The 22,526-nt window shown below is 34.7% G+C and overlaps 1 protein-coding gene across 1 annotated transcript in view; it reads right to left on the bottom strand.

The window, feature by feature from the left end:
- Positions 1-1,792: 1,792 nt before the first annotated feature.
- LOC121418113 (sodium/calcium exchanger 1-like) overlaps positions 1,793-22,526 on the bottom strand; it is a 66,781-nt gene continuing 46,047 nt past the window's right edge. Inside the window, exons 5-7 of the mRNA XM_041611817.1 lie at positions 7,002-7,101; positions 4,179-4,445; positions 1,793-3,584 (exon numbers count right to left, since the gene is read on the bottom strand). Of these exons, the coding sequence (XP_041467751.1) occupies positions 3,205-3,584; positions 4,179-4,445; positions 7,002-7,101 (747 nt within the window). The 3' untranslated portion in view covers positions 1,793-3,204. The remainder of the gene's footprint in view (positions 3,585-4,178; positions 4,446-7,001; positions 7,102-22,526) is intronic.

Here is a 22,526-nt window from a genome sequence, read left to right as displayed (position 1 = left end):
ATTGTATAACTTGTATATTTTCCAATAATAATAAACAAGAACAGTTCCATGCATTTAGAAATAAAAATGCATTTGTATGAAAGCTGTACCACAAATCCATGCAAATAATTAATGAAACAACTTATTAATCGCTTATCTTTATTTGATTTACTGGAATGCATCCATTTGCAAGCGCTTTGTATGATTTTCATATTTTCCGATTTTCTCTATTTCATGCAAAAAGAAATTTTAAAACACCATAATCTCATAAAAACCTCAATTTTGTGCTTTTAAGCTATATTGTCCAAATGAGTACTTGAAAATGTGATCAGTGTATTAGTTATGCCCCCTGTTTTATATCTTCCTCCAGACTTTTCTCAAACTTTGTGCCTATTTACACTCAAATATCCTTGGTAATATACCTATGTACAGGAAAAATACATATACACAAACATGAACCAGAGTACAATCAACACACATTTTGCTTCATTTCAAAGAAAACGAGAAGCTCATCTCGGAACAGAACGAATAACAAAATTGCCTTTAATATAATATATCATCAACTTTAAATACACATGCAAGATAGAAAAAGAGAATCCGTAATAAATACAGTCCATTATGGAAATATAACAGCAGTATTGACAATGTATAAGTTACATAATAAATAATAGTTTGCATTCAGGTTCAACAAACACTCTGTTAAAGATCACCTTTAATATAATCTTTCCTTTGCCCTCCTACCAGCATTACTTAGAGAATATAAAACATTTCATTCATAAATATTTGATAAGGAGTCTATAAATAGACTGTATAATTCATATCTTTATCTCCTCAGATTGTATATCAGAATTAATGTGTTTTCTCGGATGAGTGATTGTACATCATGGTATTTGTATTCGAACAAAGGAAGTAAAATTTTTATAACAAAAACCCTGAATATGAATAAAAATTTAATAACTAGAAATGTTTTGCAAACACTACTGTTAAATAATAAAAAAACTATATGAAATTGCACTTCAAAATAATTGCTATAATGGCTAGTTAAGTTCATAGGATCTAGATCCTATGAAATTCTCTTACTCATACATTCATATACATAGTTCTATTTGACTACTTTAGCACTGTGCAGCGGGAGGTTGAAATGCATGAAAGGTGTATTATCAAAACCTAATCACCTACTATTTATTTTGGAGGTAAGACTATAATGAATTCACATGCGACCATTTCCAAACAGATTTGGACTATCAAACCATACCATGATGCTTGGTTTTAATGCCAAATACTTAATGAAGTATAGGTACTAAATGAATCTTGAGTGTCTCTTAAACGAGTTTATTTCAGTTAGAAATACAGCATGCTCTTTTTTCTCTCAATAAATTGGAAGAAGGAACATGTTTACCTGATTTTTTGTGTAAATTGCTGTGTAATTGAATGATAATCACTGTTGATCATCTTATCATGACAAAGATGTCAGTATACCCTTGTGAAAGATAAAATATGAACTTGAATAAAATCATCATTATTGCCTATTTCTTTTTCTTGTATTCTTTGCATACTAATATCCATTTAAATGTATGCCAAAGAATTTAATCTTTGGACTACCATATTGACAGTTATCCTTCAGTTTAATACAGTGATCACCCAAGCCCAATAGACAATGGGTTAACTTTTCAAAGGAGGAGGGAGAAATGAAATTAGCAATACTGACTGCACTTTGGGTTCATCCATGTTCCTTCTAATATGCTAGATTGTAACCATAGACTGAGCAAACAGCCTCCTAACAGAACTGTGTAGGCAAGTCAAGTTGGTCTTATTCAACTGATACATGGTGAAGGAGCAATGTTTAAAAGTCATGCTGCTACCACTTGTACTTCCATGGCAGTAGTGCAAGTGAAGGAGCTATTCTGAGGTGTCAATATTGGGGCTCGGATATCGCAGTGCACCTTGTTACGGATGTGTTTATTTGACTAGTGCCAAGATGTGTCGTGAAGGACGACTTGACTTTGCGACTCCTCATGTTTTGAATTGTAGTATTAATTATTGGTCATTTGTTACACAAAAACATGAAAAGCCAATAAACCTGGGATAAAAAATGTAAATCACTGAAAAATAAAAGGATGAAATAAATGGCAAGATTTAAATAGTATATTTAAATAAATATTAAAATTGAAATTCTTAGGATGTAAGTCATTTTTTTACAGTCATACTTTTCCACTCTTCTTAAAAAATGAATTTTTATCATTGGAGGTTTAATATAAAACCTTTGCAGGGAAATTCAATTTTTAGATAATCACTACATATGGGATCATCCAACACAGATATTAAGATATATCTTATGAAAGAAATATATTAATGTTAGATGGAGGGCGATTGAGAGGGGGATGGCTGTAAGATTGCATTATTTCAGCAAATTTAGAATAATAGAAGTGTTGTTTCACCAGGTCACAAGAAAAAGAATGCAGGGTCACAGGAATAAAAGAATATTGCCAAATACTTAAATTTTACTTTGAAATTTAATCCAAACCTTTAATCTCAAATAAACATCATTAAATGCTTGAATGCAATTTTTTTGAAAGCAACTGTAAGTATATAATACACCCAAAACCCCAATATGATGCATTTTCTACTCTGTTCTCACCCCTCATTTAAAAAAACTAAAAAAAAGAAGATATTCAATAATCAGAACATACAAAAACATGGAATAAAAATAATAGAAACCTTCTCCTGAATACACTGCACTCTCTCATTTCTGAGTTTTCACATTAACAATCATTTTGTTTTGTTTTAAAGCCTCCCTCCTCAATGTCTTCTGAATGACAGAGTGTGTCTGATAAAGCTCGACACTTGGTGCAACGTGTTTTCTATCTGCCATTTGCGGTGTAACTGTAATCCACAAGGTGCATACTTGCTTCCAATGATGGTTGTTGAGAAAAGCCATCTTGAAGAATTCCCAAGCGCTCATAGCGAGCCATCAAAGATGGACAGCAGCTTGTCCCTCTCTTGAAAGAAGCTCCATGATGTTACAGAGATGGCATCTTAACAAAGCAACTCCTGCATAAATATGGCTCCAGTTGCAGAAATCCGGCACACACAGCTGGAGTGCAACATGACAGCTTCCTGCATACGAGGCATGTTCAGAGAATACTCCACAGCCAATGGTTGCAGAAGGATGAAGAACAAAAACAGTAACCTGAATAGAACAAGAAGACAGCTTAGAGCAGCTTCTCAGAAGCCCTCGATGAATCCGTAGGCTTCAAGACTGCAGAGAATCAAGTAGAGAAACCACAGGGAGACAAAGCACATTGAAGATATCAGTTTTGAGTTTGCAGGACCTCCCAACTCACCACCAATCATCGGCAGCTTCCGCCGTATCATGAGTGAGCAGATGGCAAAGAGCGCAAACACGCTGAACACAGTCACAGAGAAACCCAGACTACCTGGATCCACTTTAAATTGCTCGTTATTGACGGCGTGGTAAACAGCAGCAATAGTCCATGCTACACCGATACCTAAGAATACATTTACTGCGTTGCTTCCAGTAACATTGCCTACGCTGGCATCTGCATACTTGTCACCAACAGCTGCTGTTTTGCTGGCAAATGTGTCTGCAAAAAAAAAGAGGGCAGAACTTGGTAAGAAGTTTCTTGATGAACACTTGAATTCTCAATCAACAAACCAAGAACTACTAATTCTACTTAAGATAATAATACTAATGAAAAAAATCCAGGCATTGCTTCCTTTTTTTAAAGCCATTTACATTCTATGAATTATGCCAAGCAAACACACATATTTTGTAATGAAAAATAATTTTAAATGTAATAAGATGGGAAAGGTAACTGGGGGTAAATCAACCATAAATGGAGTCAGTACGGGGCATGTTTCATGAAAAAAATTGTGATTTCACAGACAAATATGCTCTTCAAGAATTCTGGTAGCTTTATAATATAAGTTGATGAAAATCACAAACTTTTTGTTTCATGAAATGCTTCCCAAGTTACCTTCATAATGTTGATCATGTCATGAATATTTGTGCAAGAAGCCAGAGCATTGTCAATGACCAAGATCAATGTCAATTGACCAAAGTTATTACCATGCCACTTCCGTCCAAACTGGCCCTCATTATACCCGGATTGGGCTTGATCAATTTGGTCAGTTTGGCAGTGGGAACAGATCATATGTTATGACATTTAGGCTCTTACCTGGAACACTGGTACCAAGGGCTACAAAAGAGATGGCAGTGACACTATCTTTGAGGTTGATGGTGCAACCAAAGTGTGAGGCAAGGTCAGTGATGATAGCCGTTAAACCAGCAATGACCAAGATGGCGGATGTAAAGCAAGCCCAACCACCCAGGTAGTCAGTGGGTGGTACAAAGGCAAAGAGGATCTTCCAGAAGATGGTCAAGAAGTGCATGACATAGTCTCCACAGGATGGTAGCTTCTCTTCCCCGTTTGCATCATCATCGCCTGACAGGATATGGAAGTGTAAGAAAAGCAGTATCACAAAGAATTACTAACAAATTTTGAATTCTTATTTCAGAAATTGAACTGCCTATAGTCTGCCTTGGTTTGACCTTCCATATCAAAAGTCAAACAAATTCTGTGGTCCTAAGATATTTAACCTAGATACAATCACCTGTATTTTCACATTGGCTTGAGTATACTCTGTATTTTGTAATTATCTGTGTTATTGTTTGAACGTTTTATGTGTGTCATTATTACATTGTAAATACATCGCAATTCAGCATTAGCCGCGATGTCTTGATTTTTATTAATAAACCATTTATAGATCTATCTATCCATTTGTACATTCAGAACTTGCATATGATAAATATATGATGATTTAACCAGTATGTCACCGACTCAAATTATTCATATTTATATGACACCTAGATAGATCCTTGCGATATGATTGGTTGTTTGATATCGTTCATTCAGCCCATTTTGCAATGATGTCATCAACCGTGCAATTTTCTATCCATTCATCGTGTAATTTTGGATCCATACGATTTTGTCCATTGTACTCGCGCACCGAGGCTGCAGCCTCATGCACCAGCAGTGTGCATGTTTCAATGAAGTAACAATCAACAGACGGAACTCGCACTGCATGAGCATGTTTTGCATCAAAATTCATGAATATCATATGAAAAAAAAATCATTTTTAGGTGTCATATAAACCAAATAATGAATATTTTTTCATTCGTGCAATGGACAGAATACTTCATTCGGTGAAAGATGAAATAAAGATCGATTCAACGAGGCGTAGCCTCGTTTAATGGATCATTTCATCTTTCACCTCATGAAGTATTTTGTCCATTGCACTCATAAACATTCATTATTTGTATACTGTGCTGCAACATTGTCTACATTTTATTAGGTAAACCCATCATTAAAACTTAATACATGTAGTATGGTTGTTTTTCTGATGGTGAAAACTGCCACATTTATTTGCCCAATAAGTGACCAGTGTTTGCCTAATTTATAGGCTATAGATAATGAAGTTCTATCAGATTTATGAGTATAATGTGGTGGTGAATGGCAACTTTATAGTCATGTTACAATTAAATCATGAGCTTTATGGTCTGCATTCACAAAGACTGTTATGAATCAGTGGTCTGAAACCATGGTTCATACAGATTTCATACAGTAAGTACAATTTTGATCATATCCAATAAGCATGATCCATCTAATAATAAATGCACACTTTGTCACAGGGAGCTACAATTATGATTGATTCGAAGGTTTGATAAGCCCACTATTGATGTGAAATAATTTTCATAAAACAGTGGGCTCATTAAAGCTGTAACATTATTAACGAGTGTGATTTTAGTGCAATGTGACAAAAGTCCATTAATGGATGCTTTCTTATTATATGGTCTGAATACAGCTAAATATCTGAAACCTTTAGAGATAGAATTCACACCAGGCATTCAGAATCACCTTTGGGAATATGGGCCTATGATTCAGAAATTACTTCAGACTTCAACTTACAGTACAAATGAGAATAATCATTGCCTGCTTTGCTCCCCCCCCCCTCTTTCATCAAACCTTCACGTAAGAAAGAGGATGCAAAATCTTCTAAACATTGTTACAGTCCCAAAAAACAAAAATTCCCTGCTGTTCTGATACATCCCAACCCCCTCCCTCCCCACATTCAGCCTTTAAATTACTATTCTGCACAAAATATTCTTATCATCTTCATTTGTAAAAGTGTCTAGCAACATGGAGCAATGTCAAAAGAAAGAGGACAAATTGAATTTTTGTAAAAATATAACATTTTTCTATTAGGCCTACATTTTCTTTTATGATTTTACTTTTTATGGGGACGCACTTTTAGAAACATAACCTCCATGTTATCCTTCCGAAATGTAATAATTGCTAGCAGCTTTGAAGCTAACATCATACACCATGACAGTATCCTTTACAGCACTGTTGTAATCTCCAAAATGAATCCATTTTTCATGAGTAAATTATTCATCATCTTCTTTCATCACAATATCCTATTTCTATGATAATGTCAGACAATTCTGCTGCTGCAGTCACTTAAATAATAAGATTGAATATGAAATATCCAATGTTACAAATCTGTGAACTCAATTATATTCTGATGTCTGAGTTCAATGATGAAATGTACACAGGAAGCCTGCTCATAATTGACTGGATCGGTGTAGCGTTTGTCACGAAACTAAAAAAAAAATTGTTCTTCAAATGTAGATGAGTGGCAGGGAAGGGGATACTCTCCTCTTAATCAAGATTGCATTTTGTCATTTAAGTAATTTCTGCTGCCCCCCCCTCTCTCTCTCTCTCTCAACACATACATTTACAGATTTACATTTTAATGAACATCACATTTTGTGTTCTTAACTGATATTACATATACAAAAGCACACATACTTCTTTGAAAAGAAGTATATTTAAACCTTGTTACTTTAGTGCTAAATTCAGATTCTAATTCTAAAATTGGAAACTTATTATTTTGCTGATACCACTCAGTAGTGACCATCCTAGTAAAGTTGTACATACCTGCGCTTACAGTGAGGGCCTCAGCAAACTGTTCCCTCCATGAAGATGTCCCAACCATTAATGAGACATTGGTTTTCTTAATGAGTTTGTCAACAGTGTTCTGAAAAGCAATCAAAATGAGACATTTCCAATTAAGTTAAGCCTAGCACAATGTGTGTTTTCAAATAATGATCTATGAATACTTTGGGTGGCGCGCCAAGGTGAAGCTAACAGACAAGCGTAGATTAAACTCAAGCTATAATTACAAACTTCCAAAAATATGAAATAATCGTGTGAACATAACAAGTACCTCATAAACAGATGGTATCATGCCAAGCCTTAAAAGAGGCTTCTATGCAAGGTTTCACAATGACACACTACACTTCAAAAACAGTGATGATAATGCTGCACCACCAGTGTTTACACAGGTTCACACTAACCATTTTACATCAGTCTTGAATTCAGGGTCTTAGCTTGACACCCATTGGTATTCTAACATATTCTACTTATTTATCGAACACTATTTGGTGTTATAAAAATAATTGTATATTTTAATACCTGAGGACCTCTCACTCAGAACACTGACTGACCAGTGTTCTTATCAAAGCCAGGGTTGCATCAAAACCAATTTCTCCCAATAAATTTGAACCGATTCTGCCCCAATACAGCCTGATTCGGATGGATTTGGAACCTATTTGTCTCTGATTCGGGGAACTCCCCTGACAAAGATGAATGGGTCACAATTCAGTGCAGAATCGCCAAGAATTTACCCTTATCAAATTTGGCCATCCTGAAATAAAGCCAAATGCCAGCTGAATAGTGGCAAGGATCAAGCTAAAGGTGGCCAGAATCAAGCCAATGTAGCCTAATTGCACCAATTATAGCCAAATGATGACCCGAACTGTGACCCGAATCTGAACCAATATGGCCGCATGTGCTGAGCTCGGACCGTTACTCCCCAAATGATACAAATAGGTCCAAATCTGCCCAGAATACTTCAAATGCCTTCCCTAACCTAACTGAATGTAATCTGAATAATCCCGTATGTGGCCCGAATAAAATTTGTTGTGGCCACATTCTGGAGTATTTTCGAGGGTATTCGGCTGGTTTTGTATATATCATAACAAGCCGAATTCCTCTGTAAATGTTCCCAATTCCCTCCCAAATTTGTTCGCATACATAGAGGGAGAACAGAATACTCTGGAATCCACCCGAATGCATGTATTTGTATAGATTCGCAGCTGATTTGGATCTCGTGTAATCCAGTTTTAACACCATAGCTTTTACAGTGTAAATTCAATATGGATGAATGGGGTGTTGCAAGAAACTTGTGACCAATCGCATATTTTTGGTCCCTAAATCAATCACATGTCTTTTAGTTAATTGCAAATTAGTGATTGATTGCTAATCTGCTCTCTGAAACAAGAAGTGTAATCCAATTTGCTACAGCTAACATTGATCTATCAGTTGTAAAATTGCAACAGAATATTTGCAATTGACTATAAATATTTTCTCGCAACACCCCCTAAGAATGCTTGAATGAATAAGAATGTCAATGGCTGCAAAAAAATGCTTGTTTGTGTGATATGATAATGCGAAAATCTTCAATATAATATCAATCCATGATTTTAAGCAATAAACTTCTCAATGGTAATTGTAGTATATACATATTGATGTAACTTGGAAGACATACAACTATTTGATGAGCTGTATATTACTATACAACTTTTGTGAACATACACATCTTACAAAAGAATTATGTTCTTACTTCAAGGGGCTACTTTTCACAGCCTACTGCTTAAATCTGCAACATTGGCAACATTGGATAAACTTTAACATTGAAATGAATGGGAATTTTCCATGGGGCTTTTTTAATTTTTTTCCAGGGCTCGTTTTAACACATTGGGGCACCCCCACCCTATGCAATTGTTTCCCTGCTACTCACAAAGATTTAGTACTAATTATTTCAACAAATATTATTCATTTCTTTCACTTGCTACTTTTTAATTGTTGTATCAGCATTGTACAGTTTACTAGGAAACAGTGAGAGTTGACATCATGATGTTACAATTAATTGATTTAAGTCGATAAAGTCTAATTTTAGCTAAAAAGACATCAATTCATACATTTTATCATCTTTGAAATTGTATGATTTTCGAAGCACAAAATTCTTTACACAGTCTATTTAATTATTCTAAAGAATATTTTGGGAAACTGTCCGATTCTATGGTTGCAACTCTGCTACTCCAAACATCTGAAGAATAATAAGATAGTTCATCATGTATTGCAGAACACAGGTTGTTAGTTGCACCCATTAACTGATTACATCCTAAATGGGCCGACTGAGAAGAGAAATCAGAGCTATTGCACAATGCCTTATTTGGATGATGGAAAGAAGAGGTTACTTGATAGATAAGACAGGTCATACCATCAACACCAAGTAGCACTCCACATACATCATGGTTATCAAGATGAAGATGGTCATGCCCAATATATGGACTACTCGAAGCATCAAAGGCCATCAAATCCTTTGGTTCTTGGTAATAACCCCTTAGAGTCTAATTATCTACAGTCCCCTATGCTTTCCTTCAATCTTGAAGCAGTGATGGCAAGGTTTTAACAATAGATTTAGCAGTTTTATTCTCTTTTAAGTGCATTTTTACTTCACTTCTGTAATATATTATCTGCTTAAGTGCAGATTAACTCTGAACATGCCTCAGTTGCAAACTGGCAAAACATGGTAGATGTCTGTACTCTGAAGCCCAGTTTATCCAAGTTCTGTTCCAAAGTTGTGTTTTAATTATTGATTAGGCTAACAGAAGCCTTTAAGCTGAACAGACTCTTAAATCAGTGCATTTCTCATCTAATGATCCCATTCCCTTTAAAAAAATTGAATGATTTGAGTTAGAATATATGAATAGAAACTCACAGTATGATATGACAAGCTCATTGTCAAAATTCAGAATCAAGTTTCAAAGATTAATTAAAGTAAAAGAAAGAAAAAAAAATCCTTCCAATGCATCCATCAACTATTATGCTCTATAAAAGTAGGCGCGTCATGGGTGAGTCAGGATCTAGTGGTTCTGACTTTCGTCTTTCAAACAGAGGGTCGTAGGTTCAAATCCTAGCCATGGCATGTTTTCCTTCAGCAAGTAATTCATCCACTCTGTGCTACACTCGACCCAGGTTAGGTGAATGGGTACCCAGCAGAATTAATTCCTTGCATGCACTGAGCACCGGTAGTGGTAGCTCGAGCTAAAGCCGGGGTAATAATAGCAAGCGCTTTGTATCCTCAGGCAAAAGGTATCTATAATTCGAGCTATTGTTATTATTACTATTGTTAGATAAAATCAATGATTCCTTGATGATGAATCTACATCATCTACATGCCTAAAATTGGTATAATTATTTCCCTTGACACTAACAAAAGCTCTGTATCAGAACATAATGCAGATGTAGGTAGTTCAGAAATTATTTAGAGATGGGATGAACGCTATTCTCAACTTTCCGCTGGATATGCATAAAGTATACTTTTTATTGCTGCCCTGTCATTACTAAATGAACAAGATGATTTAATTCAACTACACATAATACAACAAAAAGAAGTCACTTTCAAATCTTCATGTATTGATACATGAGCAATTTTCATGACTCCTGCTTTTTTTTTAGGTTAAATTTAATAACATGACATATATATTCATTATCTAAAAGAAAATAAAGGAGATTTATAGATTGTGTAGGATTAAAATTAACAATAAAATTAGAAACCTCTTAAGGATATCTGATGGATAAAAACAAACACAATGATTAATATTTGGTATATGAATGCATTATTCACAGTTACCAAGAATTTTAGCAAATTTTCGCACCAAGGCATCTTTTTTTAAACTTGCAAAAAGAGCAATGTATTCTCATTAGAAAGATTTACAGAAATAAAACCCGCCTCAAGTTACCACTCTATCTTTATCACCAATGCCATCAGCAGCGTGTTTTCCCGCTATGCAAAATGATACATTTATCATACATCTTTCAATACGGGAGCCATAAATAATTATTCTCCCTTCCAGAGCTTGGCTGTTGGTAGGTTATATTCACTCTGCCCATTGGCTCATGATAAAAAAATTACAGAAAATAGACTGCGCTGACATAATAAAAAAAACTACTGAAGGAGGCATTCATATCAATGAACATTACTTTTTCCTAAATACAAGACATATAGTACAACTACACATATATTTGGGGGAAAGAGTCAAATAAATACTTTGATACTCAAAGTTCCAAGTAAAATGAAAATATCTAAAGTGATACCTATTCACAAGAGAGGAGATAGAGAAAATAGGAATAATTATCGACCGATTGCAGTACTCCCTGTATTTAGCAAAATTCTTGAAAGATGCATTTACAACAGACTGATCTCTTTTCTAAACAAAAATAATGTTTTATATCAAAGTCAGTATGGATTTAGAAACGGGCACTCCACATCCTCAGCATTATTACAATTAGTTCAGAATATTAATGAATCAATCAATAAAAATGATAAATTGATTTCCGTATTTATAGATCTAACAAAAGCTTTCGATATAATTGACCATAGCATTTTGATTTGCAAACTTCTACATTATGGTATTAGAGGTATTTCACTACAGTGGTTCATTGATTATTTATGTAATCGACAACAATATGTTTATTTAAATGGGAGTATGTCACATCAAGTGACGGTAGGATGTGGAGTGCCCCAGGGATCAATACTTGGTCCGCTGTTATTTTTAATTTATATTAATGATATTTACTGCAGTTCTGACAAACTTAAATACATATTATTTGCAGATGACACATCCGTCTACTTAACAGGAAATGATACTGAAAATCTTATAATAACCATGAATGAACAATTAGAAAATATAGACACATGGATGAAAACAAACCATATGATTTTGAATGTTGAAAAAACAAAATATATGATATTTGGTAATTGCAAGAATGTAAATGATCATAGATCATTATTATTTAGAAATATCCCGATACAACGCGTTAAAGAATTTAATTTTTTGGGTGTTACAATTGATGAAAAACTTACTTGGAACTCGCATATCTCACAATTGAATAACAAACTTGCAAAAAGTATAGGAATACTTAATAAACTAAGTTTTTTACCTCAGGATGTCCTGAAGGTCTTATATCATTCTTTTATTACATCATACTTAGGTTACTGTACAGTGGTTTGGGGATTTGCTTCTAAAACTAAATTGAATCGCATATATGTCTTACAGAAGAAGGCCATACGTATTGTAACTCATTCCACTTATCTATCTTCTAGTAAACCCTTGTTCAAAAAAACAAATATCTTGCCAATTAATGAAATGTGTCAATATTATATTGCTACTTTTATGTACTGTTGCTATAACAACTTGCTACCGAAGTCTTTCGAATCATTCTTCTTATTCAATAAAGATGTACATACATATAATACCCGAAATAAGGATAAATTTCATCCACCTTTGATGAAGAAACAAGTTGCTAAATCATCAATATTTTATGAAGGTCCACTGTTATGGAATAATCTACCTGATAGCATAAGACAAAGTAAATCTTTAAACCATTTCAAGAGAAATTATAAACAGTTGCTACTAGAGAATATGTAATGTAATAACCAACACATAACCTGCTTGTTTTATCACTTTATCAATCTCCTTCTTGCTTTTCTTTCTTCTTCCCTCTCTCTTTTGTAGTAATATTCTTTCCTTGTAATAATTTGATACTTGTATTATGTATATGTATTATGTAAAAGTAACTCTACAGTAGGAGTCACTCTTGACAAGCCCTTGGCTTTTAGTGACTCCTCCACAATTATGTTCAGCTTTATGTATATTATGTATCATGTGTTTTTATGTGGAAATAAATGAAATGAAAATGAAATCTTCTTATGATTGTATTTATCTAATGCCCAATTCTCCCTATTTGATGAAGACTGAGGTTCTAAAATAATTCAGAAAAAATTATCTGTTTTCCAATATTTTAAAAGAAAGAAAGAAGGCAGGGATTTTTTTAATGGATGTCCTCAGAATTGAAAATGAAATGTTTGCTTTGGTATCTCTACCTGAATAATAGTCTTGATATCAAAACTCAGTTTTCATTGGTGGATTTAATACCTTATGGCACCAAGCTCTGTACATATTTATAAAGTCCTATCCTCTTTCTGTCTGCACATACTCTGAAGGCTCACCACACAGTTTGTCATTCTAATATAACATGTAAACAAGTACATTTCAACAGTTTGGTATTTCATCAATGTCACCTATTAGGATTGGCTTTTCACACTCCCATTACCAATGGGCAGATGTAGCAATCTTTAGGAGGGTGGGGGGATGCTTGAACAAATTGATGAGGTGTTAACATGTTAAGACCTGGGTCCCGTTACACAAAGGTTTGTGATTAATCACATGCTCGATTGTCAGGATTAATTGTACATTGTAGTCAATACAATACATTGTATATAAATGTTTCTACAATTGCTAAGCTTTGTGTTACAGACCCCTGGTATCCAAAATTTGGGGAGAATTACATTTGTTTTTAATGATTAGATAAGCAACTATGTCCAGTCAGAAACCCTGCTTTCAAACTAAAAAAGATAAAGCCACCATGTGATTTAAAGGGAATACTATCAAATTAAAATCAGTTTATGGCAGCCATGTTTTTGTCTCTCATCGGTGATGTATGAAAACTTTTGGAAGAGAGCACTATTGTTTTCAACAATGTTGCATCACTGGCTTTGCTAAAAATATCATCAGATGCAATTAATAGACTTGAATGATGCAGGTTCCTCTCAACTTGTTGCCTTTCATGTGTAATAATAATCATCCAAATTAACTTCATGTGCAAACAGTGTGCATAATGAACATCTGCCCTTTTATAGGGTGATACCCCACCCCCCTTTCCATTTTTAGAGTGTAGTTGTTCAAACTTCAAGTAAATTTGTTTTCATACCACAACGATTTGGCCAAAACCAATGTTATTCAAAGGAGGTCCACATCCCGCTTGCCTTCCTGGATATCCCGATGACTGCACCATGTAAATTGGTTGAGTCATGCTGAATGAGCGTGATACAATCCATGTTCAAACACACCCCTTGTCACAAAATCTATGCAAATGTAGCATGCATGTTTCCTATGCTTCATCTAATACTTTTTCTCTCGACAGCACATTGACATAAAAATTCTAACCATCGCTGTGAGTCTTACCTCTGATATTTGTATAAATGGATGGTGCGTGCCTACATGTGGCAAGGCTTCCCTTTCTTACTTACCCTACTTCCTTTGCATTTCTTATTGAACATGAATTGATATTTAAGTGACTCACCGACTGACGTCCAACCCTCGTCCATTTCTCTATTCCATTTCTCATCATGCCTGCCCGCCCTTGTAATGCGCCCCGCTCATTTTTAGACGTTCAGGGTTTAATAACAATCCACTGAGAAAAGGAAATTTGATTTCACTTTTCATTATACATGATGGGTGCCATGACTGTGGGAATATTCAACCCTGTTGAGCTCATTCAAGAATTCTTTTAAGCAATTCTTCTGTATCAATTTTAATGATTATTCCGAAAAAGACTGCATCAGTACTGGATATGACCTAATTTGCCATGTGTAAATTGGAATGCCCCAATTTTAAACTTTAGAAATAAAAATATCATGAGCATTCCAAAACTCATTTCAACAAAATAAATGGCACTTCAAAACACTTAACAGTGCCCTGTAGTATAACATATAAATTAATTGTACAATTAATCATAAATTGTAAGCCTATGGCAATCTGTGTTTAAAAATCTACAATCGATTGTAAATATCAAGCGTATATCTTGTCATTTCACCCCAAGATCTGTCAATCGATAAGACAAAGTTTTCATGACATGTAAACCAATTTATCATACTTTATAATGTACACCACATTCACTTATACATTTAATGATATGAACACCTAAGATATTAAATCACCATAAATTCAGACAACTTTATTACATTCATTATCACTTTTATGATCGATTTATTATATCCTGTTATATAAACTTTTCATTAGTCTTAGGATACTTGACTTCAGAAATGTTTCTGAAGTTTTTATGGTATTTTCATGACAACAGCAAAGCTGAAGGATGATATATGAAATGATTTTTCATCACAATTACGTGGTAACAGAAGTTTTCAATTTGATTCTTGATGAAAACAAAATACATACACTTAATCCGACACAGATTTGACATAGTTGTAAACCAGGCCATAAAATGCGCAACTCTACAAGAAAATGATATATCAATGAAACAAAGAAACAAAACAAACTACAAAAGATATGCAAGCTTTACGAGATCAAATAAATTCAATGGTGCTCAAATTGGCAAGTGGTATCAGCCAGTCTTATGATTGATTTTGAGACAAAGACAAGAATTCTGTCTGGTCAAGTAAGATTAAAATAATCATCAACAAACTGCTGTTAGACTGACTGGCTAACCATATAAACGAAGTGAACAATGTGACAATAAGGGTTGGCTTCAAGCAATTTGGGCTTGGATTTGGGCTTCAGTGTTAAAACTTGTGAGGAACTGTCCCTAAAGTTACACTGACATCTATGGTTTTCATTCCTGTATTTAAAATATAAATGAATGCATTTTATTTTACATTGATATGAAATGCAGAAGCGGTTTCATGTCATTTAGATCTACTGTAGATATAGACACACTTTTGGGTATTCAAAATTTGAATGATTGCAGCTTAAGTTAATGTAGATATAGCCATGTGTTTGGGTATTCCAAACTTGAATGCTAGCGGCTTAAGTTAATGTAGACATAGCTGTGTGTTTGGGTATTCAGAATTTGAATGCTTGTAACTTCAGTTAATGCAGACATAGCTGTGTGTTTTGGTATTCAATATTGGCATGAACAACCTTACCTATATTATGCACATATCCACAATGTGCTGCACTCAACCCAGGTGAGGTAAATGGGTACCGGTAGGAAATAATTCCTTAAAAAGCTGTGTGCGCTATGAACGCCTAGCTTAGCCGGGTAATATAGGAGCGCCTTGAGCACCTAACAAGGTGGATATGAGCGCAATATAAATACCCTATATTATTATCATTATTATTATTACATTCACAACTACTACTGATATTCAAAATTTGAATGATTCCAACCTATTTATTTAGATATAGCTGTGTGTTTGGGTATTCAAAAATTCAATAATTGCAGTCTAAGTTAATGTAGATGTAGCTATGTGTTTTGGTATTCAATATTGGCATGAACACAACCTATGATACATTCACATCTACTATAGATACTATGGGTTAGTGCTTTGGTACTGAACATTTGGACGATTACCGGTACATTGACATCTACATAGACATAGGTTTGTTGATAAGTATTCAAAATGTGTATGGGAACAGCTAATATTACATTACATTAACACCTTCTCTCACTAGTGTTTGCCAATCAAAATCACAATGAGCATAGCATTTGCTACATTGACATCTACTGTAGATATTTGTTTACGTTTTCCTATAAAAAATTAGCAAGAAAACAGTCTATGTTACATCCACATGTACTAGTTATAGAAATAGGTTTGTGTCTCTGTATTTAAAGTTTTGAAAAAAATAATGCAGATATGTTTATGCCAATAAAGCTGTATGTTTGGTATTCAATATTTGTATGAACAAGCCTATGTTACACTGACATCTACAACAGTAGGCATATTTTTGTGTTTTGGTATGTAAACTTAAATCAACACAATCTATGTTACATTCACATCTAGTACATATATGGGTTTGTGTTTTGGTATTCAAATTATATGAATGAATCCATCACAATGACTTGTTATGCTTATATTCAATATTTGAATTAATGCAGCCTATATACATTGACATCAACTGTATGAAAGTTTTGTGGTTTGGTATTCAAAATTGAAATGTTACATTGACAGCTATTGTAGATATGGGTTTGGGTTTTAAATTAAGGTACAAACCAATGAAATTGGCATTTTCCAATTTTCAAGAAAAAAATCAATATATCCAAAATAATCTAATGTTCATTTCAATTTTGCAAGGTTTGAATGTTGAATCAGCAATACAATATTGGCCTAAATGACATTATAATCTTAAGATGTTGATTTTTTTTAAGATAAAAAGTCACAACTTTAGACATGCTTTAAAGCAATATAAGAGAGCAAAGTAAATGAACAGTGTAAATAAATAAAATTAATTGGCTTTCCATTAGCAGAAACACACCATGGCTTAAATGTAGTAAGCATTAAGAATACAGACATACAGGTTTAAAATGCTCTGTTAGCAATCAACAACCTGTATAGAAAGGTCAATGATTTACAGGTCAAGAGAGGTGTCAAGTCACACACTCATTCACCAAATTGCAACAAGTCAAGCCATCAACTATTGCAAAATCTTGAGGATGGGTCCGAGGAGGATCCTAAATAACTGAGAACTAAAGAGCTTGGATGATTACTCAGAGTGTTCCACTCCAACTTGACAAGGCTACCCAGAAATACAAGTTATTTGCACCCTTCAGTTTGGACGTCTTTTATCCATAGCAGTACTAGCCTGCATTCTAGTCTGCATTCCAGGTAGAAATTTTATCCCTTTATCTCAACAAAAATACCACAAGGTGATAATTTTGAAACCCCTTGCCATACCATAGTTCGCATGAGTCAATAGGATGGAGATGACTGGTGTAAGACTATGGTAAAACATACAGTACCATCATTTGTAAACATTAAGGGCCAGTGGCATACCTAGGATTTTCCAGGGGGGGGGGGCAAATTCGTCTCCAAAAAAAAGGTCTTCAACCACAAATATAGGATTTCGTACCAGAAAAAAAATTGGAAAAAAAAGTCTTCAACCATAAATATAGGGTTTCGCACCAGAAAAAAATTTGACAAGCAAAAAGAAAAGGTCTTCAAGCATGCAGGGGGGGGCAGGGATATGTCCCACGCATCCCCTGCCCAACCCCTAGCTTCGCTAGTGCTAAGGGCACATCTCTTGTTACATCCCTAATGTTTGCTTTAGAATCAACATACATGTACATCTAGTGTTATCAAAAACACATTTTAATTTTGTCTTGGAGACAGCCTACTAGTACCACTGCTACTGATACCAGAAAGGGTCTGCCGTTGCAATAAGATATCTGACGATTGTGGAAGATTGCTGCTAGAAATCAATGCTAGGATGTATGATGGAGGGTCTTTGAACTCAGAGAAAGGAGAATGGATTAGTGAGGATGTATAACCCGGAGAAGTCATTTCACTCAAGAAGCATGAATTGGTTCAAACAAGGTCGGGAGTTCATGACCTGAGATAAGATGTTCAATTATACACATCAGACCAGTCCCGTAACACAAAGGTTAGCGATTGACCATACGCTTGATTTCTACGATTGATTGTACATAGTAGTCTATGGAATCAATCGGAGAAAAATGTTCTACGATCATTTCTAAGTTTTGTGTTACAGGCCCTCTGCACTCCATTAACAGTTACCTTATATTTGAGATAGTACAAAGATCATCAAACTTTATCTCTCAATAGACTTGTGTTTACATTTACCATATTATTACAGAGAAACATACTTTTACACAAGATGGTACATGGTGCATTGAACTTTATCTCTCAAATGAATACGCCATAGTTTTCTCATCTGATACAGTGAAACATGCTTTTCATATTTAAGTAAACAGTGCATGGAAATTGTATTTTTCTGATGACCGAGGGGTGAATTTTTTTTATCATGGGGATACCTTTGTGTACCAATCGTACTGCAGGATTCTTGCTGAATCTTCAAGATAAATCTTACTATACTGCAGTCCAATATTGCTACAGGAATACACAAATATTAAAGAAAAATATTTTTTTAAGCTAAATGAGAGAAGAGCAAGTGAAAGGAATTTTGATCCATACCTGAGTATAAAATAGTGCCAGATTGTCCGGCTTTGTAAGAAAATTTATGTGCGCTAGATTTTCTGATACTCCACTCATGATTTCTTGAGATGTTTACTGTATGCAAGAGAGGGCATTTGAAATAATTGTAGGTTTTGATTTATGCTAAAGTAAATCTGTCTTCTCTCTGTGCAATACACAAGGTAATTTGTTCAATGCTTGTGTGCAGAATTGATACATTATGTGTATATCAATGCCAGGTCAAATAAGCATGGACTTTAATGATAGGTCCAGCATATTTTTGCTTGGTGTTTTTTTTTTATAATTTGAATTTTTTTTTATAATTAAAATTCTTCACAATTAAAGTCGTGGCATTTTCTTGCTACTAACTAGCAGGAGCAATGCCGGGGTCATATGGAGCAAGATGACAAAGCCTTAAATGTGTCATCATTTTTCTAAACTGATCAACAGACATAATGCCATATTATGATTGATTGATTTGATAGCATTTATTCCATTCATCATAAAAAACAAATACAAGGCACATTCAAAGTTTACATAAATTACATGGGAGAATTGCAGGTATTACAATGATAAAATCTGGGAATCGGTTGACTAAAAAAAGTGTACATGATTTATAAATGAATGAGCAGGCAACTAGAAAGGCAAAGCCTTATGACATTCATTCCCTCTTTCCCTTTCTACATTTTTTTTTCACTCCTTGAAATATCATAGGGGGTGGTCATCCTGTCTACCTGTAGTGCCCTAGTTAATTAAAAACAAAAATTGAGTTCAGACATTTTTAGGTCTTACCAGGACTTGAGTTAGTCTTGGAATTTATTTCACAATTCATCACCTTAAAAACCCAAAGTAATTATGAATGAAGCTGATCCACCTGGAACTAAATATATCACTGTTTACACAATGTCCTTATTTTTTTGTTTGAACTCTTGATCTTTCCATATCACACATGGGACTAACCAAACAAATCAAACCAAATGATTTGAGAGATGTGACAGGATGGCTTTTATTACTCAGACTGGCTGTATCAAATCTAATCTGTAGTTATCCCTACATAGAATTCTGAAAACTGAACCATGTTATGATTGGCAACTGATAGTCTGTGTATCTAGTACAGTTTTCATTCATAACCAGTAACATAATGTTGGTTTGAACAGTATAGACTGTCATCCTCAACCAAGAATTAATCAAGACTTGAGTTTATTACCAAAGAGAGGTAGAGTTTTCTGGGAGGGGGGGGGGGTGGCGGTAATGGGCTCGAATGGGTCTTCAGGGTGCATAGAGCCCTTCCTTTCCTTAATACCTTGAAAGTAGTGTGGTTCCCCCCCCACTGATTTTTACATTGTACGGCTGCCTACAGGAGATGGCGGTCTTGTCCCCCCCCAAAAAAAAAAATGGACAAAAAAAATCTCTTAAAAATACCACATATTTACATACTGCGTAAAGTCAATATGATTCAGACAATCAAATGACCTGATACTTCCTCAGTTTTGTTTAATATATAATTCCAAATCGGAAATGGGTATTTCAATTCACATTATTCTAAAATGATATCATGAGTACTGTATTCAATATTTGTAAGCAAGTGTATTTTCCTTATCCAATATTTTGAAATTAGTCCTATTTTTATAATTCGATTCTCTCTGAAGCATGTTTCATGTTAGGAGGGACTAAGAGGGTATTGGACAGCATAGAATTGCATCATGTTTTAAGCTCTGTTACTTTCACAGGCTAGCACTCTCCACTTTCACTTACCAACCGTGCTGCATGAATTTTATCTAATGAAATATAAATCACTTGGTCAAAAATTCAAGGTGATTTTCTGCTCCAGCAATAATTAACATGACCTTGTCTGCAAGCTACGCATGACGAGGATGACAAAATGGCTGCCCTTGGGGGTTGGCTTTCACTGATCACATGGCCTCTCATTCCACACACAGTGAAAAGGCTTATCAGTACTATGGTTTCATCCAAACTATTCCCTCACTCTTAGGTGCATTAGATAATGCACGGATCCTCTTCCAGTAGAATCCATGGGTAGTGTGAATCTGCAGAGATAAGTGGTATAATATATGCGGAACACTTTGGGAGATACCTCGTGTACCATCATACACATAATAATCCAACACACACACCACACCTGCTTTTATTTAGCCGGCAGGATTGAAAGCAAACACAAGTCGCGGTCGGATGATGAAAACGATACGTTTAATGAAAAATACTGCAAATATTGCTCCCCAGTGTGTCAATTAGGTAAACTGATACTGATGAAAAGCCTGAGACAGGTGTGTTTAAACTAATTCAAATATATTACAAGTATGGTGAATCTACGATGGCCCATCATGCAAAGAATATTAGAAAATATGAAACAAAATTCCAGCAGCAGATTTAGAATAATGAAATGAAAAAATATATCTAGAAATAATTGAAAAAGGGTATTCAATAAAGCATTAAAACTCTTTGCTTTAACTCCACATTGTATCATCCTGCTCTTTGTTTACTCCAAAAAATGTCATCATCATCCCTTCTTGGACATTTCCCTCTTTATGGAGTGGAAACCTAAGAATAGTTATGTACTGGAAGATGCAAATATCCACCCCTATATTATTGTAGGAATGATATCCTGACTTCCAATTATTCTAATGGAGTCACAGAAACTATGTTGTATCAGTACATCCATGATACCCGTCTACTTGCAAACATTTCCTATCCAGATGCTAGCTAGCCACATGGTACTCATAATCATGATATTTCCCTCTAGCAAAGTGGATGTGCAATTCAATTTTTATATCTATATATATACAGAAAACATACATTACATCCCTCTGCAAAGTTAATTAAATATTAGTTTTACAATATACAAGATGATTAATGTTCCTACACTTTCCCTTATTAAGTACATTGAGATTAAGTGAATAATGCTATTTGAAAAAACAAAGCTACTTTATGAGCTTATTATGACCATCAGTCTCTTCTTGTTAAGTTACTCTCTCTTTCACAATTTCCATGCAGTATGAATTATTCACAGAGCATGAAGTTAATCATAGTATACATGGCAATATTTTATTGCAGTCATACAAACCCAAGCAAAGCTCATAATGATCAATTAATACCTTTTTCATTCAAAGCTTCAATGGTTTTGGTTTTACTCCATTTATTTTGCATAATAATGATGCTTTCATTATATTTCACTTAGTTTCCAGAGTAGACAAAGCCACACATCCATGACCAAATAGCATTGACTGTTGGCCCTTAGATCATAGAGGACAATTTCGCACTTCAAATCCACTGCCAAGTGGAATAGTAAGATTGGCGAGACCGCTCACTGCGGCAGATGGACGCCATGATCTACATCCCCCAATGATGGCCAAACCAAAGTGATGCTGGATGGGTGTGAGATCGAAGCAATGAGTGCAATTTAATTCTGTTGATTTGTGAGTGAGAAAAGATACGCCAAGCCATTGGTCAGGTACACATCTGTATGGATGAACAACTCTGCATGCTAAATTGGAGAAGACGAGGACGTAATAGGATATCACCATCTTTTCTCACTCCCTCTCTTCTGCACTCTACTTTCTTATTCTCTCTCCCAGTTTCTCATT

Source organism: Lytechinus variegatus, chromosome 7, assembly GCF_018143015.1.
Source record: "Lytechinus variegatus isolate NC3 chromosome 7, Lvar_3.0, whole genome shotgun sequence".
Taxonomy (NCBI): Eukaryota; Metazoa; Echinodermata; class Echinoidea; order Temnopleuroida; family Toxopneustidae; genus Lytechinus; species Lytechinus variegatus.
This window is presented reverse-complemented; position numbering and strand designations above follow the sequence as displayed.